Source organism: Vicugna pacos, chromosome 26 (genome assembly GCF_048564905.1).
Source record: "Vicugna pacos chromosome 26, VicPac4, whole genome shotgun sequence".
In the NCBI taxonomy this organism is placed as follows: Eukaryota; Metazoa; Chordata; class Mammalia; order Artiodactyla; family Camelidae; genus Vicugna; species Vicugna pacos.
The window spans coordinates 25,959,590-25,985,989 of NC_133012.1; the positions used below are offsets into that span (position 1 = coordinate 25,959,590).

Consider the following 26,400-nt stretch of genomic DNA (forward strand, 5'->3'; position numbering starts at 1 on the left):
TAACATTTACTTCACTGGTAACGTTCATACCCAGTGACTGGCGTTCAGTTGGTGTAAATGTAACGGGGGTGGGGGGGCAAGTGAGCTGAGTTAGGAAATTTCAATGACCAGCCAGGACCACTAGCTGACTGATGAGTACAGTTCAGGAGAGCACTTGGAAACCCACTTCCTGCGCACACTCTTTCCCTATCTTTGCAAGGCAAATGCTAAAACACTTAATTTTTATTTATTTATTTTATAATTTAGGTTTATTTATATAATTTATTACCATTAATAACCACTAAATATTCTTAAGTGCAGCTAGCAGTTAATTCAAAATAACCCCATTAAGATGTTTTTTAAAAAATACATGAGATGTTGAAAGGATAAAAATCCATGAATCAGTTTTGTTCTCAGGCATTTCTGTCCTGGGAGATTCCATCCGTGCGGAGAACAGCTCAGACAAAAGTAACTCTTCTTATGGCCCCAAATTGCTTCCTCGATTCTGCGGGTGCTTTCTGAATGCTGCCGGGCTCTGGGCGAAGCCAGGCAGGCCTCCCTCCGCTCTCCTCCCCTCCCCTCTCTGGCACCGGTTCCTTCTCTGTGCCCTGGAGATGGGGACCAGGATGATCTGGAGGAACCCTGACATTATCTACGTGATCATGAGACCCCAGGGTCTGCGGCCCCCCGGCACGGGGCGTGTGTTTCTCTGGTGCCTCTCCGGTCAGCCCTGAGCGGGAACCAGCAGGCACCGACCGGCCCACCGGCTATCAGTGACCTTTTTCCTGAAAACACTGACATGGGGACACATTCACTTCAGATGCTTTTCTGTAAGTTACAAGGAAATCATGCCGAGGCTAGACTTTTGTTTTGGCAAAGTGGTTGAGAATATTACATTATGTTCCCACAATAGCATAAAATGTATATTTTATCACTTGAACGTAGCCCAGACAATAAAAGGGCGCCTGAGACTAGAAATAAGTCTTATGAGAAAGGCCGAAGCAACCCTCAGCGATAACACCGACCGGGACAAACAGAGTGCAAAACGGTCACAGCCCAAGCAGCTGACCCGTGAGGGACGTGCCTGGGCCCGGCGCGCCCACCCCGCCCGGCGGTTCCCTGGACCCCGGGGCCTTGGTTCCTTGCTGGGTGCGATGGGAACTGTACTCTGTGTGAGCGCCGCGCTCGGGGGAGGGGGAATAAAATGACTGGAAGATGCTTTGAAATAGAATACGGATTCCCAGTATCAGGTAAAGGTAACATTTTGCTTCCTAGTGCTGGGAATTTGAGTCTGTTTTCCTGTTTATTTTTTCCTACATATTCAAGCTCACACAAGTGTGCTCTCTCTCAAAAATCCCCATTCCTCCTTCTGGGTGAATGATTCATCAAGAATCTTGGCCTAAGTACGCTGCCGTTTCAGGGAAAACAGGCCCTGGGGAATGCGTGGGGAACACAGCCCGACCCTTCCAGCGGCCTCGTTGTAAGGCAGCCGGCATGTGTGAGATTCTGCTCGGAGCAAGTGAGGGAGACGTGGCTCGGACCTCACACGTGGCGCCTGGGGTGGAGACTCGGGAGCCCACACCGCTGTGTGCCCGCAGCACCGGCCAGGCGGGCAGAGGAACCCCGGAGAAAGAGCTGCAGGTTAGAAGGACTGCTTCCAACTAGAATAGTCATTTAACAGGTTTTTTTAAATTCAGAACCATTGGGTCATTGTTTTTAAGATGCAGCAGAGGGAGAAAAGGCTTATCTGGTGGATCAGAGTGCCAGGATGCCAGAGGTCCTGGGGGGAGTGCCCACCTTTCCCTCTGCCCTGGGGAAGTGCCTTGTGGCCAAAAAAAAAAAAAAAATCTGCTTGTCCATCCCCCGTGACTATTATGTCTGCAAAAACAAAGACCAGATAAAGTATAGGAGAAAGTGTGAAGGTATTAAAAAAAATCCCCAGAAATCTTTGTTTTGAAAGGTAAGTCACAAACCTGGAAGCACCAAGCTACCTCCAAGATGTTTAAGTCCCAGGGACTCTTCCTCACGCAGCAGCTGATACTTCAGTGGGACATCTTTAGTTGATAAACTCTGAGTACTGCTTTTCATCATTATCACAAAATATTTTTTTCCTTTTAAGCTGGGGCTTTAACATGGTTTTAATTTTAACTTAAAAGTGGTTTTATTCCTAATTTTAAGTTTACATCATTTTGAGAATAAAATATTCTCTGGATGTGTTTACACTGAAAGCTAACAGGAAGGGGAAAAGTTTTCAGAAGAGAAAATGTCGCTTTGCCAAAGGGTCAGGAATGATTTTTCTACACCTCAATGGGTTCCTCGCCCAAGGATCCTGGACACTGCCCGCGGCAGAGGGAAGTGTTCCCTCCTCTGAGCACCACGTGAAGGCAGCAGGGCAGAGGTGACAATTAGGGCCAGAGAGAACCGGGTGACTCACGTCTGGTGAGCAAGTACACTAGTGGCAGACACTGTGATGCCCTAGGCTGTCATTTCTGTAGGTCTGCACACGTGTTTAGAGACGTGAAGATGTTATCTCCACCATCAGCACAAAGCGGGGTCTTTGAAGAATATAAACTAATAAATGCTTGAAAACTGCACGTCCTAACAGCCACGGGACCAGGCTGGGAAGGACCCGGGGCACACGGGGCAGTGGGACTCCTCAGTGGGTGAGGACTTTACCACGTCGAGAGCCAAGGATTCCGGAGCACACAGCACCCGGATGCTGTCAAGGGCACACTCAGATGTGTGACCAATGACAAAATCAGAACCAGGACATGAGTTAGGGGAGAGAAGAGAGAAGAAACCTGGGTCCACAGGTCCAGCACTGAAACTCAAAGAATTCTGAAGGGCCTTTGGAGATTACACTCTAGGTCTTCAAGCAGGTGGACATTTGCCTCCTAAAAGCCCACCAGCTGGGGGGCCGAGTGACAGAACACCCGGAGGAGCCAGGCAGGCAGCTGACTTGTGTGTGATCTGTGCACAGAAACGCCGAGGGCCAGGAGGGAGTCTGCGGCTTCCCCAAGCTGCAAATAGTAAGTGTGCAGACCAGGCTTCAGCCCTCTGCACGGAAGCCGATCTGCAGGCTCTGGGAAGATATCAATCACGTGCAGTTCCGTTAGCTGAATGAGACCTTTTTTTAAAAAGCACAATTCTGGTCTCCCCTTGGTGTCATTTTGATACATACACTTTTCTAAAACAACAAAACAAACAAACAAATAACCCCAAGAACTTCTGTTTCAGAACATAGAACGTTTTGAAGGTTATATTCTTGGCATTTGGAAAAGAGTAAACGGCCTCTCTTGGCTTTTGGACTGTAGCTAAAATCATAGAGTTTTTTTGGAAATTAGATTCTAGGCAAAAGATAAATTACTCTGCACCAGAAAGTAAAAATCTATTTTTGATCGTCATAGTTTAAAAATGTATCAAAGGATGACCAGCAGTCATTTAAAAGAAGCCCATAACATAAAGTATCTGTGGTTATACACAAATTCACCTGGACAAACACAGTATCTGCTAATCTGTCAAAGGATAATGTTGAGAAGGGGTGAGAAAAGCCAGAAGTTTGGAATTTAGTGATGAGGGGAGGCAAACAGGAGGAAGACTGAGAAAGAAACGCAGGTGGAGAGGACACTTAGGAAGCTGGGTAAGGATCTTGGCCAAAGGTGCTGAAAATGGGGTAATTCATTGTTATGGGTCGAACTGTGTCCCCCAAAGTCCACTGGTTGAAGCCCCAACCCCTGCAGGACCTCAGAATGGGACTGAGTTTGGAAATAGGGCCTTTAAAGAGGTAATTAAATTAAAATGAGTTCACGCGGGTGGCCCGAATCTGATGACTAGTGTCCTTATAAGAGAGGACGAGGACACGGAGGAAAGGCCACATGAACACGCAGGGAGAAGACAGCCCCTGCAAGCAGGCCAGCGGCCTCAGCAGGCACCAGCCCTCCTGGTGCTCTGGTCTCAGACGTCCAGCCTCCAGGACTGGCAGAGAATAAACTGGTGTCTAGGCGCCTGGTCTGTAGTCGGTACTTGTTACAGCAGCTCTGGGCCAACTGATACGTTCGTCAAAACCCAGTGAAGACATACAAGTGGCCAACTGACACATGAAAAAATGCTCAGTATAGCTAATTATTGGAGAAATGCAAATCAAAACGACGATGAGGTATCACCTCACACCAGTCAGAATGGCTGTCATTCAAAAGTCCACAAATGACAAATACTGGAGAGGCTGTGGAGAAAGGGGAACCCTCCTACACTGCTGGTGGGAATGCAGGTTGGTGCAGCCACTGTGGAAAACAGTATGGAGATTCCTCAAAAGACTAGCAAGAGACTTACCATGTGACACAACAGTCCCACTCCTGGGCTTATATCCAGAGGGAATCTTAATTTAAAAAGACACCTGCACCCCAATGTTCACAGCAGCATTATTTACAATAGCCAAGACATGGAAACAGCCTAAATGTCCATCAACAGATGACCGGATAAAGAAGTGTGGTGTATTTATACAATGGAATACTACTCAGCCATAGAAAATAATAAAATAATGCCACTTGCAGCAACATGGATGACCCTGGAGAACATCATTCTAAGTGAAGTAAGCCAGAAAGAGGAAGAAAAATATCAGAAAACACTCATATGTGGAATCTAAAAAAAAAAAGATAAACGAACTTATTTACAGAACAGAAACAGACTCACAGACATAGAAAACAAACTTATGGTTACTGGGGGGGAAGGGGGTGGGAAGGGATAAATTGGGAGTTTGGGATTTGCAGATACTAGCTACTATGTACAAAATAAACAACAAGTTCCTACTGTCCAGCACAGGGAACTCTATTCAATATCTTGTAGTGACCTATAGTGAAAAAGAATCTGAAAACAAATATATGTATGTTCATGTATGACTGAAACATTATGCTGTACACCAGAAACTGACACACTGTAACTGACTATAGCTCTCTCTCTCTCTACACACACACACACACACACACACGAGAAAAAACAACACAGTGGAGGAAGAAGTCAAGTTTAACCCACAGTGGAGCCCCAGCTCACCCCGCCATGTTTGGCTCTGACTGCCCATTTCTGCCTCCCCTGCACCTGCTCCTCCCGGCGCCCCCAGAGCCGGCCTAACAGACGGAGCCCACATGTCACCCAGTCCGCCTCCAGCCTCCCAGAAGTCAGGGTTCATCTTGTACCACCTCCTCCCTCCAGAATTGAGGGAGGCCTCTGGCACAGGTCAGCTGAACTGATGCTGGACACACATCACGTTTGCACCACACTTGCTTTTTGAAATAAAAGCTGTAGCTCCTTTGGCACTAAAGGAGAACTGAGCATGTGGACACATGAGTGTTGGGAGGAAGGCCCCCCACCAAGTGAGCGCGATGGGGGGGGGTTCCTGGCAGCCGGGCACTGGCCGAGACCCTGGAAACACAGCCAGGCAGGCACTCGGGAGAACTGAGGAGCGGAGGGTGGACAGGCCAGGGCCGGGCCCCCCAGCTGGCGTGGCCTTGGGGAGACTAGGTCTCTCCCACAACCTGGCATGTGAAGTGGCAAAAGTCTAATAGGATTTCCTTTGCCTTGTGCACTGCGCTCCGGCTGACAGTAAAAAGCAGGACTGTCTAGGAGGACTTGGGACGGATAATAAAATGTCAGGCAGATGCACGGACACTGAGACGTGGACCAAAGGCCCCAGGCTGCAAGGAAGGGGTGTGGGCGTGATGCTCCCCTGGGAAACCTGTCCGGGTCCCCGGGACCACAGTTCAGTGGCTCTGCAGGGGTGACCAGAGGGCGCCTGCCCGCCACCCCGGACCCCACGCACTGGGTGCAGATTCCCACCTAAGATCCACGTTTCCGACAGGTATTGGATGGTGGCCTTCTTCTTTGCCCGGGAGGGTCCGATGAAGATGCTGGCCTGGCGAGGGGCCCGAGTGACCCGACCTCCGCACAGCAGCACCAACTCCCACAGCTTGGCTCTGGGCGGGTTGCTGGCCGGGGCGATGAACATGGTCGGCTGATCGGCAAACAGGGTTCCCTGGTACAGCCCGGCAGACAAGAGGCGCTCCCGGCGGCAGAGCTGTGGGGCAGAGACAGGGAGGGTTATGGCGGCGCTGGACTGCCTCCTTGCTCAGGAAGCCGTCTCCGGATAAAGAACAGGCTGAAGGTGAGGGTGCACGCCCTCCGTGAATGCTGAGCTCCCAGGCTCCCGGGAGAGAGTGAGGACATTTAGTGAGAATGAAAATAACGAGCAGATGACACTTTCTGAAGCAGACTGTGGTGAGATTCTAGGCGAACAAATTTACAGCCAGGAAAAAATGTTTGGGCCTTTGAATTATTACAAATTCTAAACCAAATTATTGAAAGTAATCAACAGATCGACGAGTGAGGAGAGTGTCATCTGATGCTTTGGGTCCTGCCGGGTCCACGGGACCAGTGCGGACGTGCAGGCGGGAGCCTCCCAGGCACGAGTGTCCGCAGCGCTGGGCCAGGGTCCTCCGTCCCGGGGCTCGGGGCTCCCGGCCCTGCGATGCCCGAACGCCAGCCCCAGAGCGTCCACCGGCAAAGCCAGGACCAGGCAGCACAGGGCAGAAGCCCCGGCTCCTCCCCGACACGTCGGTGGGGGGGACACGTCCTGCTGGACGTGGGATGCGAGTGTGGAGACACGGGACATGTTTCAGAAATGGGGGCGTTAAGCTGCCTTCCTTTCTGGTCTGATAAAGTCCTGGTTGTCTGGCTGGCCTGAGGGACGGCGGGGAGCACGGCTGTTCTAAACACACTGTGCATTCACTAACTACAGACTAGTAAAGACTGAGTGCAGACACCCTCTTGTTACCTGTCCATGTGGAGTGTTCTAACCTGCGTATTTCCCTGAGGACAGAGCTGAACATCTGAGGTCAGTGGCTCTGAGAAATTAAGGATTTTAGGGGCAGGTTTATGGGAAAAGAGATGTAGGGTGCTTCTCAGAGGAGGGGGTGGCTGGGGGATAGGCCCAGCACCCCGAGGACAGTGGACAAGGGGGGCTGACCTGGGGGGGTGACGAGGGGAAGGCCGCAAAGAATACAGTCCTCAGTCCTCCTCTCTGACAAAATCTGACAAAGGACGAACTGTCCCCACACTAGGTTTTCATACTACTTTCTGGGTAACGCACTCAGTCACTGACCCGACCAAACCGGGAACTGTCTGCCTTTTGTCCTGTTACTGTCAGGGAAAACAAAATCTTAATTTTTAAAACTACTTCTTGTTGAAATTTTTGTATCCAGAAGCCCAAGCTTCCCATGCCTCCCCTTGGAGCCTGCGCTCCGCTCCGAAGGCGCAGATGGTGAAACTGCTCTCCGACCACAGGTGACATTGCCCAGAGGCTTCTGACCATGGCTCATCGACTTTCCTCTCCAGTAAAGCATCATTTTGTCCCCACTGGTACCTGTGCTTGGAAGGCTGAAAAGATGACAGTCTGATGTCAGGGAAGCTTCTACTCTAGTTAGAGGAGCCAAACTTACTCCCCTGGAGGAACCAGGGCAGCAGTGAAAGACAGAAGGACCCCAAAAGAGGGGCAGAGCTCAGGATGGGCGGGAGCCCTGGACAAAGTCCCACAGGCAGCAGGGCCGTCAGCCAGCCCGAGGGAGGAGGAAACGGAGAAGCAGCAAGATGAAAGAGAGCATCTTCCGTCCAGGGACCGGGGAAGGTGCAGGGGGAACGGCCGGCAAGCAGGGGAGAGAGGGTCCCAGACAGAGAGTGGGCCAGCAGAGGACGGACGGGGCTGTGGGGTGAGGGGTGGAGGGCAGGACCCAGGACACCGGAGGGGAAGTTGAGACGACGCACTGGAAAGGGCAGGTTCCGGACACGCAAGGAAGGGCTGAGGGTCTGGGCGGGCCGGTCGCAGGAGTGGAGAAGGCAGATCTTAGCAGATGACACAGGAACCACTCATCTTCCAGTGTGGGGAGGATGAGGAAAGGGAGGCTGCAGAACCACTCTCCAGCCAGGGGGTCGGCGGCGGGGGCAGTGATTCCCTGGGATAGCTGGGGTGGCTGCGGGGGTGCAGGCTCGGGTCTGGAGAAGCAGCATCAGGCCGTGTGAGGCCGGCCCCGGAGGGCAGCTCACAGCTGGAGAGCCAGGCCCAGGATGCCTTCCGTGCTCGAGTGTGATGCTCTGGAGCTCCAGCTTTGGGCACGGTGATCTGAAACACTGTTCGGGAAGCACTTTTCCAAAGAGTAAGAAAAACCAGTGTCTCACGTTCTTACACTTGGGGAAGGGGACTAAGGGATCCCTTAAGCAGCCCTGGGTTTGCCCACGCCTGGCCTGCCAGCCCCAAGGGCGATGCAGAAGCTGAGTGACAGCAAATGGGAAGAGGCTTAGCGGGCTGTGCTTTCTAAGCAGATGATGTTAGGTTTTTTAAGTTGTGAGGGAAGAAGAAGGCCTTAAACCAGGGAGCTGGAAAGGAAGAAAGCAGAAGCAAGCGTTTCCTCCTACGGGCAATTCTGTCCTCGCGGAGAGGACACTGCTTTGACGAGGACACTGCTTTGACCAAACGCTAACTCGTAAGGCTGTCAAGACCCGCCAGTCGCACACCGTGAACCTTGTCCCTAAACTCCGGAAGGGCCGGAGCAGAAGCAAGATTGAGGCTAGGTGACAGAGGAGTATTCACAACAGCAATCGAGAGCACGGCCTGAAAGGGTTAAGAAACAGTCCCCCAGATCATGAATAAAGACACCAAATCACAAGGAGCAGTTTCCTGGTTTAACTTCACGGAGGAGGCTCGGGTTCCCCAGCCCTCTCGCCCGGCAGCCTCCCGGGGAGCGGGAGCCCAGCGCGAGCAGCCGTGTCACAGCAGGCTTCCTGTCGCGCCCGACACAGCTATTCTGCCCTGTAACAGACCTGCTTGTCTCACTGTTAACGTGCTTTAAATTACTTCTCAACAAGTAAACATAACAAACACGAGGAAGGTCAGGGTCACAGCTCAGTTTCAGAAGCACAGTTACAGTAACATCTAAACGTACATTTTAAAAAGCTGCTCATGTTTAGAATGGGGCACTTTAGCCCAAGAAGGATTATCCAACTTTTGCATTTTACTGGCAAGCAGACCAAGGCCTAGAGAGGGTGGGTCCCCGAGGCCACATTTGAGTAAAACCAACAAAGGAACAGGGTCCAGATTCCCAGGTATCTGGCCAGTGACTGCCTGGCTGGGCTGGGCGGTTAGGCAGGAGGACAAGGGAGGTGGGACCAGGAGGCGCCCCGCAGGCCAGTCCTTCCTGAGCCGTGGGGACAGGATGGGAGCCCGCGGCCCTGCGGTTAAGGCGCCCCGAACAGTGTCTGGCAGAGGATGCCGTCATTTCGGCTGAGTCTGAGCGGCTTCTGACACCGGTGATGACCTCCCCTCCCGGCTTTGAACATCGAGGCCCTGGGACTTGTCACCCCTGGTTTCGCCCTCTGACCCTGCCTCTGTCCGGCCTCATCCTCCTCACCGGGCCATCAGGTCCTGAGGACGGCTCACAGCCCTCTCCTCTTCGCCACGTGGGCTGGGCTCACTCCCCAGGCGGTGAGAGCACTACCGGGAACAGACGACCAACACGACTCACTTCTGTCCTCAGTGCAGACCTTGCCTGAGCTCCAGGACCACACACCACCGCCTGCCTCTCTCAGCTCTGGGACCAGAGGGCCAGCCACCCGCCGGCCTCTGCGTTCGGATGACTGACAAGCACCGCACACTCAGCGCTGCGTGTGAAACCTAACTCGCTCCTGCGCGTCCCTCCCAAACCCTGTGCCATCGTTGCTCGGAGCCTACCGTGCGCGGGCCTGTCTGAGCACTTGATGTGAGTTAGCCTCTCGAGTCCTTAAAATAACCTTACGTAAGGGATGCCGTCACTGTTTCCAGTTCACAGATGAAAACAAGGCAGAGAGGGTGACCTTGCACGAGGTCACGTAATTAGGAAGTGAAAGGCCCTTGGATTCTAACTCAGACAAGCTATGTTCTTAATAATGACATAATACTGCTTTTGGAATCTCAGCCAAGGGAGCCAGGAATCGTCCCCGACTTCTCGTGCCCTCACCTTCTGTATCCAATTCATGACTGAGTCCTGAGGGTCTGCCTCCTGAACACCATTCTGAGTCGGCCCCAGCATCCTCAGGGCCCCCTCAGCACCCCGGCCAAGCCTCAGTAACTTCCCGCCCGGGTGCCTGACGCAGCTCGCAGACTGGGTTGGGCGTGCGCCCTTGAGTCCTCACCACTTTCCCATTTTCCTTTTTTTGTTTTAGATTCAGGTGTTACCTGCATGCAGTTAAATGATAAAGTACACCGGTCTTGGGTTCACGGCCCAAGTTTGTACACACGCACCCGCCTGTGCAACCGCCCCCGTGGAGGTGTCGACAGTCCTCAGGCCTTGGGAGGCCCCCGTCCCGTGCCTCCCACAGGGAACTCGCCCTTCCTCCCCGAGACAACGGCTGTTCCGAGCTCTGCATCGTCAGTGTGAGGCCTTCCATCCATAACTCAACTACAACCCTGGGGGCATACAGCACTGACTTTGAAAACCCTCCGACAGATTCCTGTTACTTGGAGCAAAACCCCAAATTTCTAGATGGTTTACAAGACGCTCCAAGGACCGGCCCCTCCTTCCACCTGCAGCTGAATCTACACCCTGCTCCCCCTCCCACTCTGTCCCACCACATCCGCCTCCTCCCGGCCACGGGGCCTTTAGACACGCAGCTCCCTCTGCCTGGACGATGAGCCAGTCCCTTCCCTGTCAGGTTAGCTCCTACCCACCACCTGAGTTTTGGCTCCGTCTCGGGTCTCCTGGGAAGCCTTCACCAAACCACGTCTTGCCTTAAAACACCCCACCCCAGCACCCGGGGGGACCAGCAGCCCTGGAATCCCGAAGCAGAACCACAGTTCTACATTCGTCAGCTCTTGTGACAGTAATCACCTGAGGACATCACAGCCCTCTACGCTAGAACCACCGTTCTCTTTGGGATGCATCTGAATTCATGAGATCTCCCTCGCCCAGCTCCGAGCTCAATTTCCGTGCTAATGTGGGACTGGGATTTATGAAGACTGCACGTGGAGTCCAGGCCCCCCGTCCCGTGGCCACGTGGTCCCGAGATCTTTTCACGCTGCTCTGCTTGGCGACACCCACGAGCCTAACCAGTGCCGTGGAATTCGAGAGAATTCCTTGTAACCGATGGACCCGCAAAACGTGAGGGCTGGACCAGGCAGGGCGAGGGAGGTGTGGTGGGCAATGGAGGACAACGGGGTCTGGGCAGCGGACAGACAACGGTCACACACGTGTCTGAGATGTCCCCGGTCTGACTCTGGGGACGGGTGCAGCTCCTGCACTGGGGTGAGGCGGCCCAGGGGGGGGTCACCCCGCATCTGCATCCATTTGGGAGAAGTGGGGGCAGGCAGCTGTGACAGTCTGATGGCAGGAGACCAGAGCAACACACAGCAGAGGGGCTCGAAAGACCAGTAAAGGTGGTGCGAGTGACTCAGGAATCTGTAGGGGTCTCAGAGAAGACGCCTCAGGCAGAAACACGTGTTGCCAGGCACCGAGAGCGGTTTCCATCAGCTCTGGTCTTCCAAGACTTTTCTTTTCACCTCTCGCCAGCTTTTTTGAGATGTAACCGACGTGTAATCAGCACTGCTTTTTAACACTACGCTGTTTTAAAGTGTTTCAGAAATAAACATCAAGAGAAATTCCAGAGAATTTAGCCCGCCCTGCAAAAAAAGAGGTAAGGGGAGCCACTATATATAAAAGTAGGTCAAAAACAGATTTCTCATGTACAGCACAGGGCACAATCCTCAAAATCTTGTAATAACCTTTAATGGAGAAGACTATGAAGACGAATATGTGTATGTATATGCACGACTGGGACACGGTGCTGCACACCAGAAATGGACACGTTGTAACTGACTGTACTTCACCAAAAAAAAAAAAAAGAGTTAAGGGGAGAGAGGAGGTGTGTAAGACGACCCTCTCGGGGGGGCGCAGCTGGCCCCAGCACAGCACGGGTGGCGTCCTCAATCATGACACTCCTGGTGAGTAACATCTGAGAGGATGAACTAAAAGCCTCGGCCGGTGTGATGGGCTCACTTTCCTAGGACATTTCCCCCAAATCCTTCTTTCATGCCGACAGCGAAACAAAGTGCACGAGGAGAGACACCCCGGGGTCTAGCTTCCCCCGAAGTTGCACACCAACCAGCCTTTCCGTGTGCTCCCCACGACAGACTGCAGTTCACGCAGAGGCGGAATTCGTTTCCCCTTTACTTCTGCTGAATTAGGACGACCGACATCGGGGCTCAGTGTGTGCCAAACTTGGATTTTTTCAAAGCGTCATTTGAGTTTTAAAAGTTACATAAGTGATGGGAACATAATCATCTAGGGAATCCACAAATAACTTTTTAAAAAGTCATAAATCTGGATTTCATGCCTCATAGTTTTCAACAACTGCAAGAAATAGGTCAGAGCTCGAACACGGTGAGGTCTTTTTCTCTCGTATCTGAGGCCGGCTGCTCCGAGCCTTTTCCACATGCTGCGGTGGGACCGACGTCAGCTTTCAGCCATATTTGGTTCCGAATTGCTTTTCATTGCTTCTAGCATTCATTTTTCAAAAATCCTGATAAAACACACATGGAAATAACTTCTTGGCTTTATAGGACTTTTTTATTTGATCCTTTAAAAACTGTCAGGTAGTTGGCAAGAAATTTGCAAACTTGTATAAAAACACTAGAGCAAGTCCGTAGTGTCATTTAAAGTCGGAGGTTCTCAGCAAAATTTTGGAAAGGGCTGAAAAACTGACCGCCGGGTAGGGGTCCGGAGGTCCTGATTCTCGGGGCAGTCTTATTCCAGCTCCGTGTTAACATCACCTGGGAAGCTTCTAAAACACCTCAAAGCAATTAGGCCGGAACACCTGGGGGGCGGAGGCCTTGGCCTTGGGAAGTTTGAAAGCTCCCGGGTGACCCTGGTGGGCTGCTGGGCTGAGAGGATTATAACCCTGGTCTTTAAACTGGATGGCATCCTGTGACCACCTGGGGAGTTTTAAAAATACCAGTGCCTGGGTCCCCATCCAGACATTCTGATTTAATTAAAGGGGTCTGGCCCGGGTAGCAGGAATTAAAAATAAAAAATCCCCCAGGTGATTCTAACGAGTGAAAACCACTGTGTTATAACCCAAGAGGCGCCGAAGAGCACGCAGTTTCACCCAGGACAGGCCCATGGGCAGCTCCAGTGGCCGCGGTCTGAGAAGGCAGCTGCGGTATGTGCTTCCCAAGTGAGTGCTTCCCCAGTGGGGACGGCTGCCCTGCTGGGATCCATCACCCAGGGAAGACGGAAGTATGGTCCCTGGCTTTAAAACAGCTTGAAAGATGAGGGGGAAAAAATCATGAAGTCAGTCAGGTCAGCTAATCAATTTCAATCCCCAAACCAATCAGCACCCACTCAAAGATGAGCCTTCTTTTCAGAGCTGTGTGCCGGGCTCAGCCTGCCCTCCCTTCTCGCTCCTTCGCCCGCAGGGCCCGGGAGATCAGGCTCTTTGCCAGCAGCAGGGACGGTCCAGGGCCAGTTGGTCCGGGTCGGGCTTGGCTCCGAGCTGCTGCCCCACCCCTGCCCCTCTGTCTGTCCATCTGTCCGCCCGTCCGTCCTGCTGGGGCTCCAGCTTGTCTTGCTGGGGAGGAGGGCGCTCTCAGCACCTCCAGCCAGCCCCGCATCCAGGGGCTGCCCGAGCAGTAACCCCCCGGTTGGCCTTCCTTGCCCAAAGCCCGCCCGAAGCCCAGCCTCCCCATCTCCGCCAGCTTCTCACGGGTGCGCTGGTTGCTCTACTGCCAAGCACATCCTGGACAGGACCCAGCTTTATGACACGGGCCTCCTGGTTTCCCATGGCTGCCAAACCTTTTTTGGGTTTTATGTTGGTCTCCACAATTTCTCATGTGCACCTTCCTGCCTCCGAGGTAGCCCCGTCCCACACTGCTGCCCAGTATGGAGGGAGGAAGAGGCACTTCCTTCTGTCCCCTCCTCGGGGTGACAAGCACTGGCCGTCGGACTCAACGCACAATCCCATTTTCATGGGCAATGACCACGACACCCAGCACAGGCCAGGTGTTCTAACGAAGCTTTTATTCAGAGCTGTTGTTTGGATTGAGATTTATAACATGACCTACTGTGAATTTTATTTTTAGGTGTAGTTCTGATTTCTCAAGTTTTTTTTCCCTCCCTCTTCTTTGACAGTTGCTAGATGTTTTAGATATTATATCCTACATACAGGTAAATAAAACAACTTCATCGTTTCAAGGTTTTAAGAATTTATGTTTCCTTATACTTATAATCAGGCATGTTCTTCAAAGGATGAGGGAGAAAGGCACTTTCCAGAACCTTGTAGTGCTTCTGGATTCAGCAACACTGGGCTGCCCACAGGCGCTGCTGAACTTATCAAATGTGTAAAAACTTGCTTACACATTTTTTCCCCTACTTAACAAAACCTGCGATCTGTATTTCTTTTTTTAAGCAAATTAACATTTTTTTTAAAAATTACAAAAGTAATTTCTTTAATTCCCAATGCTTAACAATGAAACCTGATTTCTCTACATTCTACAAATGAAGGCACAGGCCAGTGGCCATTGACTCCGTCCATTCCAAGACTCAGCTTGGAGGGTGGACTGGCGCTCGTGGCCCTGCTGCCCAGAGCCCAAGAGGTTTGTCTCAGAAGACACTGGCGCTTTGCAGCGCTTCATCTGCGTTACCCACTGTTCACATCTGTGATTTATTTGCTGCTGAGCCTTTGGTCAGAACTGCGACCCCAGCCATAACATCTTCCTGATGCTCTGCCTTGTTGTGTGGTTTCTGGGAACAAATCACAGTGAAAGGCCAGGGACTCCCTCTCTAAGTTTCAAAACATTATTTTGAACGCGCAAAACACGTTCTTTTTCCATTCATGTGAAGTCCCGAGGGAGGAGGGGCACAGGGAGGGAGGAGAGAAGGGTAACTGACAAACTCCCAGGAAGGAAAGATTTCCCTAAGGATGTTGACATTTGGAAAAGGGGATAAAAAAGTCCCAAGTGACTGTTCTAGACTTTAGGGGCCTGGGGAGCACGGGGGCTGGGCGCTGGGAGCCCCGGGTTCCTTCTGGTCCCCTGCTTGCAGCTGGCTGTGGGCTCCGGATCACGGGACCTCACCCACCCCTGCGACCTCACAGGGGAGATGTGAGCACGGGAGGGAGGGCTGCTTCTCCGTGGAGTAACAGGAGGGGTGTTGCTGGTGCAACCTAAGTTTTTACCTGTACAGTGGAGGGATTTCTTTCTTTTTTAAAAAAAACCAATTAACACTTTGTGCTGGATAATCTCCTTATGCTCTTTTCGTGTGGACAGTGTTGATGTGACGGTTCCTTCTCATTAACGTGACCTCGCTGCTACTCTTTTGTACTGAGCAACTTGATTCCCATCCCCACCCCGCCCTCCGGCCAATTTCGAAAGCTTCTTCTGCACTTAAGTTTATAATCCTAAGACATTTTGTCCATGCTACAAAAATATGCTGGGGAATTCAGACACTCACTGGGATGTTCCATCACATCATAACCCACCCAAACAAGCAGTCCTGGGGGCTCATTAGGGATTTTCCTCTCCTTCGGGGCTCAGCACGATGTGCCGGAGGTCCGGCCAGGTTGCTGTGGGTCCAAGCTCGTTCCTCCTGACGGCTGTGCTCATTGTTGTGCTACTGGGTGAACACACCAGGATTTTCATCCGCTCACCTGCTGACGGACATCTGGGTTTTTCCAGCTATCAGATATTATGAATAAGGCTGCTTTGAACAGTTGCAAGTCCTTTCCGTGGACAGATCTTTCCTCTCTCCTGGGTAAGCACCTAAGACGTGGAACTCCTGGGCCGTCGGTGAGTATACGTTAAACTGTAGGAGGACGCTGCCGAATACCTCCTTACGGTGTCCGTGCCATTTCACACTCCTGATGGCAAAGTGTGCGTTCTGCCTGCTGTGGGTCTTTGCCATAACTTGGCATTTTAGTTTCGGCATTAATTTGGCCGCAGTGGGTGAGTGTAGCCATAGCTTGCTGTGGTTTTAATTTGCATTTCCCAGATGACCAGTGTTGTTCAGCACTTTTTCACGTACTTCTTCACCATCGACATAACTTCTCCCGTGAGGTTCTTACATCTTGCCCACTTTTAAGGAACTTGATAACGTTGAAGAATTCTTGATATATTCTGAATACAAATTCCTTTTCAAAATATATGGAGTATGAATGTTCCCTCCCTGTCTGGGGCTTACCTCTTCATTTTCTTAATTGTGTCTTTCAGAGAACATAACTTTTCTCCAGTAAGTCCTGTTTCTCCATCTTCCTCTTGTGGTCAGTGCTTGTGCTTGGGTTTGTGTCCTAAGAAATTTTTGCCCACCCCAAAGATCACAAAGATTTTCTCCTACTTTTTTTCTAGAAGCGTTTTCAACCAGTATTTTTTGGCAAAGCGTAAGGTCTGGGACGCTCACTAGAGACCCGGACATGGGGTGGGGAAGAGGAGGGGAAAACGAAGGAGAAAGGATAAGAGAACTGAAGACAAAGTGGAGCTGGCCCCCCTTGGTTATTACACATATTGACAGGCTCAGGAAGAGGAGCGCATTCCTAGAAACCGCGAGAGCTCCCAGGTGTGGACGTGACCTGAAGGAGGTCCAGGCGGTGCTATTTACCACTTTCTGGTTTTTCATCCTTTTAAAAAAATTTATTCTTGAATATTAAAATTTTTTTCACATGTAGGATGGATTCATTCCTAGGGCAAGTGGGAGAACACAGGCTGCAGACTAATGCTTGGCGTCACAGGGCCACCGAGAGCAGCGGTCAGGAGCTGGTGCCATGGGTTTACCACACACTCACTGCACAATCACAGATGTGTGTCTACTTCAAGACCGTACTTGTCAGGCCATGCTTAGTTTACTGTATCTCTTAAAATAATCCAAACTGAGTAAAACCAGAAAGCACAAAAGAATCCTTCAGAGGGTAGCGAGAGGTCAGACCCAGGCACAGTTTAAAGAGTAAACTACGCAGACTTGGGCCAAGAGGTGACTAAGAGGGAAGGAGATAAGATCTGTCTACAAATACCTGGAGGCTGTAAACAACAGGAGAGCGACAAACCCCAGCGGCCCACACAAAGGCTGACCAGGAGTCTCCTGCGTCCAGGAAAGGAAGTGGACGGCAGGGAAGCCTTCCCACTGGCGCTCCCGGGGAGGGGCGACCGCGGCCCCCCGCCCCCTCCATCCTCCGGCTCCCCTCCGCCACCTGCCCCAGCGCTGCAGGTCTGGCTCTGCCCCCTTTGCAGGGCCACCCTCCAGGTCAGGGCTTCGCGAGGCAGGTGGCGGTCAGGCCCCCTCCCGTCAGGGTCCTCAGATTACACTTCCCCGCCCAGAAACCCTCACAAAACTCAGAGACCATGTCCCTCTCTGGCTCCAAACGCTGCGGACCGAAGTATAGCGACCTTGGTCATGACCTTGGTTTGGTCTTAGGGCCGCTACCATGTTGCCCCTTACGACCTTACATCGTTTCCAGCAAGCACCCTTCCTGAACCTTTCTGCTCAAGGAAAGCAGCCTTCCAGACCTCTGTCTACATGGCATCTACTCCTTGTCACCTCCTTCCAATCAGATCCATCTGAACCCAAGAAATTACTGGTGTCTTCAAGGTATGATCCAAGGATTAAAAAAAAAAGAACACAAAAATGTGGACCTTGCCTTCAAGAAGCTCATTATCTAGCAAGAGAGACATATCTAAACAAGTAATTAAGCTAAGTTATATGAATTATCTTTTTATACCACAGTATTTAGACCGGTGATATGAAAACAATACTGTAAAACCATAACAGAGGGTGAAATTAATTTTTCCTGGAAGGTCTGAGGAATGTTCCCAGAAAAGTTTGTCCCCAGGATAATTAGGAAAAGGATGTGTGTGTGTGTGTGTGTGTGTGTGTGTGTGTGTGAGAGAGAGAGAGAGAGAGAGACGGGGAGGCAGCGTGATGGTGGTGAGGCGTGGCACAGGAGAGACCACCGTGGACAGCTTGGTTTCAGGCACAGGAGGCAGCCCTGTGGAGCCAGCTGGCATTTAGGGGCTGGGAGGCGACAGAGCCGGTGGGAAGGTGCACTGAGCATGAGTTTGGGAAAGATTTTGAATGCTGTGTTACAGAGACTGAACTCGATCTTGCAGGCAGAGGGAAGGCACCAGAAATTTCAAAGGCTGGCTCATGAAACGTAGCAGACTGTATCGTGGTGAGAACTGTGTTTTCTAAGGAGAACTGAAAGTGACAGTGGACGTGGAGGGAAGAAACCTCTGGGATCCCAGCTGACGTGCACGCAGCCCGCAATGGTGAGGGCTGAAGGTGACTCCAGGGCTTTGGGACCGTGTGGCTGCAAGGCTGGCGACAGGAAGCTCGGAATGAAGGGGAACTTAACTGCGTCCCCGGGGGGCTCGAGCCCACGTTCCTTCCTTCTCGCCGCTTCCCGGCCGGCTGCCCGCCTCTGCGTGGGCCCGCTGAGCCCGCAGGGACCGACACGCCCTGCTTGTTCCTCACCTGGAGGCTCGCTCATCAAGCTGTGTCAGCAGGCCCCGTGCTGCACCTTTTTCCGGGCGATGTGTGCGTCCAGCGGTCGGTCAGTGTGAGACTCAGTGACACAGCCCCCTTTCAGTGGGGGTATCTGGAGCTGTGACAGCAACCAGAGCCGTCTGGGCTGAGGGCGGGCGGCCCCCGCCTCCCCTGCTGCCTCGTGGCACTTCTCGAGTGGCCTTGTGTGCCTCTCACTGACCCAATGTTACAAAGAAAAAAAAACCCCTGCATTTATAGACTCACACAGGCTCGCTTCTTTCACGTCATAGGGATATTGTTTTGTTCAGTGTTATTTAGTCAATGAAAAAAACCTAATGAAAAGACATCTTTCAGCACAGAGCCCTCAACTCGCTCTGCCTGGCCACATTCACAGTCTCCGGTGAGTCTGGAACCTGGAAGTGCAGCGTGGCAGGCCCAGCCCTTCCTCCCGGGGAGGCGTGTTGGCGGCCCGGCTCTGGTGGGGGGCGCGCCGAGTGAGCCGGGGGAGACCTGGCGACGCAGCGGCCGGCGGGCGGTGCCACCCGAGCCCGGGGAGCAGGCCCGCGCGCTCTAGTTTGCACCATGCGGGGCACCACCAACGTACCTACAGTGGCAGGCTTGTCAACTTCAAAAGGAGGCACTGCCTGGATGGGAAAATAGGTCAAAGACCTTAACAGACACCCCACCAAAGATGATCTGCAGATGAGGCCTGTTCCACGTGATCTGTCGTCAGAAAGATGCAGACGAAAGCAGCAGGCAGAGACCACTGCACACCGTTAGAACGACCGAGACCCAGACGCGGACAGCACCTAGTGCTGACAAGACACCGGGGCAACGGGCGCCCTCATTCCCTGCTGGCGGGAAGAGAAAACAGAGCAACCACTTTGAAAGACAGTTCGCTGCTCTCTTACAAAACTAAACAGGCCGTTACCGTACAGCCCAGCAATCAACGTCCACGCAAAAACCCACGCACGAGTGAGTTTAGCAGCTGTGCTGATAACCGCCACAGCTTGGAAGTAACTCATATCCTTCAGTGGTGAACGGATAAACCGGGGCACACTCAGACACTGCAATATCGTTCAGCACTAAGAATAAAGGAGCTATCAAACCCTGAAAACACATGGAAGAAACTTAAATGCACACTCCTATGTGGAAGAAGCCTATCTGAGATGATTCCAACCCTGTGACGGTCTGGAAAATGCAGCGCTCTGGAGACAGCAGAAAGGCCGCTGGTTTCCAGGCGCTGGTGGGGAAGGACCAGGTGGAGCACGGAGGGGATTGGGGGCAGGGAGACTGCTCTGCATGACACCCTAATGGTGGACACATATCACTGTGCATGTGTCCAAACCCAAAGGACGTACAACCAGGGGCGAACCCTGATGCAACCGGTGGGCTCTGGGTGACGATGACGTGCCAGTGCAGGTTCGTCACTTGCAGCATGGGTGCCGTCTGGTGCGGATGCTGACAGAGAGGCAGGGAGGATACGTGAAGTCTCTGTACCTTCCTCTCAATTTTGCTCTAATCCTAAAACTGCTCTAAAAAGAGGTCTTCGTTTAAAAAGAGAGAGACGGGGGGTGGGCAGCTGCTTCTGGGAGGAATACCACTTGGTTGGCACCTGCCCCACCGTATCTCTGCATCTCTCTGATGCGTCCTTGAATGGATAGTGCATTTGTAACGGTCCTAATTTAGCAGAGGGCAGGGCCCAGGACTGGGGAGCACCGGCAGGGACCCCGATTCCCGGGCTCTCTCCGGGGACCCTGCCCCAGGCTCCTGGCTGAGCTCCCCTGCAAGCAGCACCGGCCTTAGTGCACCAGCGGGCCTTCTCCATGCTGAGCTCTTGCCAGGGTGCCTGCAGCTTTTGCATGTTTTAAAGCCCCCTCCTGGCCTCGTCTTTCAGAAAAAAGATGGGAAATTAAACCTAAAGATGTCTGTGTCGGCACAAACTCAGCTCAAGTCACTCCTGTAAGCTTTCAATACTAGGAATCAAACTGTTATCTAGCTCCTGCTGTTAAGTTTACTAAACAACAGTGATCAGAACGTGAATCCTCCGTGTTCTTCATCTTCATTCACCTCAAATCCAGACCCCTGACCGACAGCTGGTTTTGAAAGAGTAAGGGCATTGAGCTTAATCACTGTTTCACTTTGCTTTTCCTTATTTTGCACATAGGTAACTACAAAAAGTGCACATATAGACACATATAAGGAGAGGACCCCCCCAAGTTGTTTATTTAATCTTAATAGCAGATATTTTTTAAAATGCACACAATCTCTAATTGAATCTCTCTGTAATTTCCCGCACCCATCCACTCCCGTTGCCTTAAAAAAATACCAAAATGAAGATAAAAAGTCAGTCCAGGGGAAAACTACCAGGAGACTATTTCCACAACAGATGACTCAGCTAGCACCTGAGAATTTGTTGTGCTTGTGTGTGCCGAGGTTTTGAACTTCCTGTTTCAATAAAATACCAAACAAGTTGTGTTTCCTTTACAAATAAGCTATTACATCAAGCCCTGTTCCTATAATTTCAGGGTTTTGTCTCCATTCCAACATTTTCTTTGGCAAATGTAGAAACATTCTAATTAAAGTGGAGAGGAAAACAGGCATCATTCATCACGATAAGAATAATGCACAAAAGAACATCCTCGGCTTTTCATTCCCTCGTGAAGTTACGCTCCACTTTAAACAGTTGGGGGCCTGGCGTCAAGCAGTCCCAGGCTGATTCCCAGGTAATGACCTAAAGTGGGCCTGACTCACTGGAGAATGAAATTCCAAAGGTATCAATAATTCCTGTCACAGGCTTAGCATTCTCTTAAAAATATCCTTCCGGGCCGAAGAGGAAGGCATTCCTTTAGGTGATCACGTAACAACATGAAGGTTTCTTTTCAAGATTCTGAGATTAGACGAGGCCTTCCTATTTATAGCCACGGGAGCCCGAGTTGAAAGGAACAGCCTCACTTCCCTGGAGTCTTTAAATGTTCACGTTTATCAAGACTTTTAAAAGCCACATATTTACTCTGAGAAGTGGCATCTAAATAGGTGAACACTTTTTAAATCACACGGTTGAATCGCAAGTCATCAGGGTCTTCTCTGTTGCTCCTCCCAGTTGGTAGGGGGTGTGTGTGTGTGTGCGTGTGTGTATGTGTGTGCGTGCGTGTGCACGAGCATGTATGCAAGTGTGAGCATATTTTATGCAAACGAGAGCCAAAGCTCCTTCTCTTTTAATTTAAAAGAACCGGATTTGGGAAAGTCAGAATCTGAAATGCACCCGAGGGGAAGCTGTAGTAAGAAACAAGCAGCTCTGGAAAGTTCGAGGCTTTTCCAGCCGCAACCCTGAAGGTCCCTGTCAGCCCACCGGCTCACTCTGCACCTGCCTCCGCGCTCCTTCCCTAGGGGATGGTCGCAGCAGCAACATGCACAAGGCACAGGTGTCCCTCCGACTCCACCTGCAGACCGACAGCTTACACGCGGTGCAGACGCGGATGCTTCAGCTGAGCAGAGCTGCAGACACAGGCTCCTGGAGGGCAGCCAGCACCAAACGCCTTTCCAAAAAGCTTCCCTCTGCTCAAAGGCAGTGAGTGCGCTGACCTTTGTAGGCAGTCTTTCTCCAGGGCGGTACCCTCCGTGGTCCGCTTTCTCTGTTGGACCCCACCCGGCCAGAGTGCGCAGGAGAAGCGGGGTCGACCCTGCTCACCGCTGACCCCCGAACTTCTCAAGGCGCGGAGCCCGGCCTCCTTTCCTCTCTCTGCTGTTTGGGGCTGGGGGCTGAGCTGTCTCAGGTTTCGGGGCCTCTGCTCTGCTAGATTCTTCACGATGGTGGATTCCCAAAGGCTGGCTCCTGCACCCCGTCCCAGAGAGAACAGACTCTCCAACCCTGACCCCCAGTCCAGCGCGGGACCCGCCATCTCTCAGAGTGCAGAGTCTCCAAGGAGGCACATCGATCCACCGCCTTCAGGTCCCCCCTTCCTGCCCCTGCAAGTTCTGTGTCCTGGGGACATTCCTGCTATGGGCGACTTAGAGGCAAATACGGGCACACCTTGGAGACTGCAGGTTCGGTTCCAGACCACCGCAAAGAGTCATACGAATATTCAGGTTTCCCAGTGCACATAAAAGTTATGTTCACACTACACTATAGTTGAGTAAATGTGCAATCGCATTATGTCCCAAACCCCCCGCCAACGTATGTACCTTAATTAAAAAACACTTTACTGCTAAAAAATGCTGTCATCTGAGCCTTCAGCAAGTCATCATCAAAGGTCACTGATCACCATAAAAAATACCGTAAGTTTGAAATATCATAAAAAGTTTGAAATATTGGGAGAATTAATCAAAATATGGCAAAGAGACATGAAGTGAGTAGATGCTGTTGGAAAAACGGTGCCAACAAACCCGCCCAATGCACGGCTGTCCCAGACCTTCCAATTGGAGGAGCGGCAGCACAGCGAGGGGCAGCGGCCGCACACGCCGGCAGACGCGCTGAGCTAACGGGCGGCATCGCGGGGAAACGCGGCGGCTCACCCGGCCTGCGCCGGCCGGCGGGCACTGCTGCGCGTCTACGCATGGTGCGGCCGGCGCAGAGACCGAAAGCACAGAACGTGGCCCTGAGAAGCTCACGCTCTGCTAAAGGGACAGATGAGCGCAGGGTGAGCAGCCACCGAGGCCGTGGTGACGTGGGTCCCCTAAGGGAAGCAGGTCGTGTGCAGGAACGTGGCGAGTTCGGAAGCAGCACAGCAGCGGAGAGGCTGAGGGAAGTGGGTTCGCTGTCCTGAAGGACACGCTGTCAGAAGCAGACAGTCAGGAAGAGAAAGGAGCCCCCCTCTTCACTCCCGCCCTTCCAGGCGCCCCCAGCGCTGGGCTCCCGTCTGCGGCTCCCGGACAGCCCTGGCTGGGCGGGGGGACGCTGGGCCAGGGCTGTTCGCGGGTGTGTATCTTTCGGGTCTCAGTGCTGAGGGGCACCCGCACACAAAGTCCCTCTGACACGTCAGGTTTGTCCCTGGTGAGCAAGGGGACCAGCCCTTGCTCTCGAGTCACCCTGCAGACCGGCCACGAAGGAGGCCCTTCCAGATGTGCAGCACCGCCAGGCACAGGAGGACAGCGGACGAGACCCTGTGTCCCGCCTGCTTCCTTTCCTCAGTACGTTCTCCGTATGCACGGTGAGGAGGGGAAGGATAACTTCACGGAGACTTCCCAGGCTCCCAGTTCGCCGCCCGGACAGGACTTGTGAGCGTAATTCTCACAGCAGGGGCGGTCATCGCACGCCCTCCAGGGATGCGGGCAAGGGCCGGGAGGGCTGAGTGCGGCCGGCCCGACCCCGCCTGGTGCTCCGGCCACTGGAACCATCACTCCCTTCCTGCCCCCTGGCGGGTCGAGAGGATTATTTTAGGATCTCTGCCGATTCAATTGACCTCTGAGACCAGTAGGTCCCCAAATCCTACCATGTCATCCACACATTCATTCTCTGCTTTACTGAGGGCGAGTTGAGAAATAAAAATTGTATACACTTAGCTCGGACATTGTGATGTTCTGAGAGACGTACACACGGAGATGACAGTCACCAGGAAGTGGACTGACACCCCCATCACCTCACTCAGTGACCTTTCTGTGAGTAGTGGGAACACTTAAGACCTACGGTCACTCATCTTTCCCTCCTTCTGTGGCCTCACTTGGGCCTCGGCCACTTTCCGGCTGACGCTGATCGTCTTCCACTGCAGAACCATCCTTTTGGAAGACTGGGAATTCCTGTGCGGAAGGGACTTACTGGCCTGGATCTGGTTGGGTCATTTCAGTTCTAGCTTGTTGGCATCTCCTGGGTTCCAGATTCCATGCTGGCTGCTGGGAATACACATCAAGTGTCCCAACCCCATCTCCTGGGAGCCCGTCCGGGTGCCCCATCCACGCGCAGCTCCCCCGCGCACCCGCCCCTCCCACACCAGCTCCACACACTGGCTCCCCTGCCCATCCTCAGTCCCGGGTGGCTCCTCTTCTGACGCCCGGGCTCCCTGGTCCGTCTGAACCACGGCACCGACTGGCCGTGTGTGGAAGTGCCCCCCTGCGGAGACAGAGTCCTTCAGCTCCTGTGCACACCCGTGAGGGCCACCCCGAGGGTGCCCCGAAGCTGGCCGGGCGACAGCTGGTGGGGCTCACTGCCTCCCTTCCTCCACCTCCAGGGGAGTGAACCCAACCCAAGGTGATGAAGGACGTGGAAGAGGGCACAGATCCAGGTCGAGGCAGAGCTGAGAGCTGAGCCCAATAAAACTATCAAAATACTTTCCAGCCTCTTTTCCAGTTAGATGAAGAATGTGTCACTCGGCTTACTCTCTTCAGAATGTAGCAGAAGGGGCCCTCTGTGAACATATGCTGGCAGCATGTGAAAGACTGTGCCTTGAAGGACACAAGAATATGCATTTTTTTTTGTAAAAAAGGAAAAAAAAAAGAAAGAAGAAACACCTCACTTCTGACCACTGTTTCAAAGTGAACTGGACGTGATCAGTGGCCCTTGTTTGCGGGTGGCGCGAGGGTGCAGCGGGATGTGGCCCACCACTGTGTTCCCCCCAGAGCTTGTCTGTTTGTCTGTGCGCTAACTGCAGAGCCGGCAGGGACCCTCCCCACCAGAAGCCACTTTCCCACAAGAAGAAAACAACCAACAGAGTTCTGTTTTTATCAAATGACTCCAATCTCAGCAGAGAAACACCTTCACGGGGCAAGGTGATCTCCTCTGCTCGGGAAGCCCTGAGCAGCAATTCTGAGTGAACGCAGGCTCTAAGGACATACTGACAGCATCCCCCAACCTGGGTTCATAAAGGCGCCTGGGACCTTCAAAATCCGAGCAAAGACAGAAATCCTCAGTGAAAAAGCACATCTGAACCGCAGGCTGGAGGCAGCAATGTGAGAATAAAGCTTTAAAAACACATAGGGAAGAACAACGGCCTGGATCGCTTTAAAAATAAGTAAGTACAGCCTGGACATTAGAGCGACGGGGCCTTCAAGAGGAAAGAGAGAAACTGACAGCTGAAGGGAAACCGTTACATATTTGAATTAAAACCAAATGAGATGACAGCAAATCTTTACACCCCGGGACGGGGCCCACCGAAAACCAGCAGCAGAGACGGGCGGGGGCTTCTCAGCAGACGTCCTCTCCATGGCTGCTGGGAGCGGGCAGCTCGGTGCTGGGCGTTAGAGCCCTGGACAGGGGTCACTTCTGTCCTGTAGGGCCACCAGCCCAGGTCTAGCAAGACTAAGCCCCTTCCTCTCCTGGACTCAGTGTCCTTTCCTGCAGAGGACAGGGTAGCTCGAGGACTCTGAAGCTGAGAAGGCTCCTCGGGCTTTGTAAGTGTCAGGAGTCACAGTCCTGCACCGTGTCCTTTTGAAACGACTTTAAAGACCCCAGGCTTTGACCTCCTACCACTTACCAGGTGCTCCTTCTCCTCTAGGAACTGGCCGCACGCCTTCAGGTGCCTCCTTTAATCCTCACACCAGCCCTGTGAGGTGGGGTTACGATACCCATTTAACAGATGGAGCAACGGAGGCTCTGAAGAACCTTACTCATTTTCTAGGACCTGCTGACATCCGCATTTCTACCTGGCAACACTGGACTCCAAACAGCACCCTCACCACGCAGGGACCCACCTTGTTCGAAAAGTCACAGAAAAATTATGAGATAAGAGGCAAATTGCGGATCGCTGTTACCTTTAGTGGGGGAGAGCGGAGAATGGGATGGAATTGGAGGGGGCGGGGGAGAGAGTTTGTAAGATTTTGAAAAATTTGCAATATTATTTACGAAAAGGAAATGAAAAATGGAAGCAACGATACTATTAAGGTGTGATCAAGCTAAGTGGCAGGTATATTTATCGTCCTCTTTTATTTCCATGTGCTCGAAATACTTCATTAA

At 52.3% G+C, this 26,400-nt stretch overlaps 1 protein-coding gene across 7 annotated transcripts in view; it reads right to left on the bottom strand.

Moving 5' to 3' along the window:
• Positions 1–26,400, bottom strand: part of MCPH1 (microcephalin 1) — a 185,880-nt gene that overhangs the window by 12,543 nt on the left and 146,937 nt on the right. For 6 of the 7 annotated variants that reach the window (XM_072950540.1, XM_072950537.1, XM_072950534.1 and 3 more), the window contains one exon: positions 5,809–6,046. The exons of the other annotated variant lie outside the window; for it this stretch is intronic. In XM_072950540.1, coding sequence (XP_072806641.1) covers positions 5,809–6,046 — 238 coding nt within the window. The remainder of the gene's footprint in view (positions 1–5,808; positions 6,047–26,400) is intronic. 7 annotated transcript variants of the gene reach the window in all.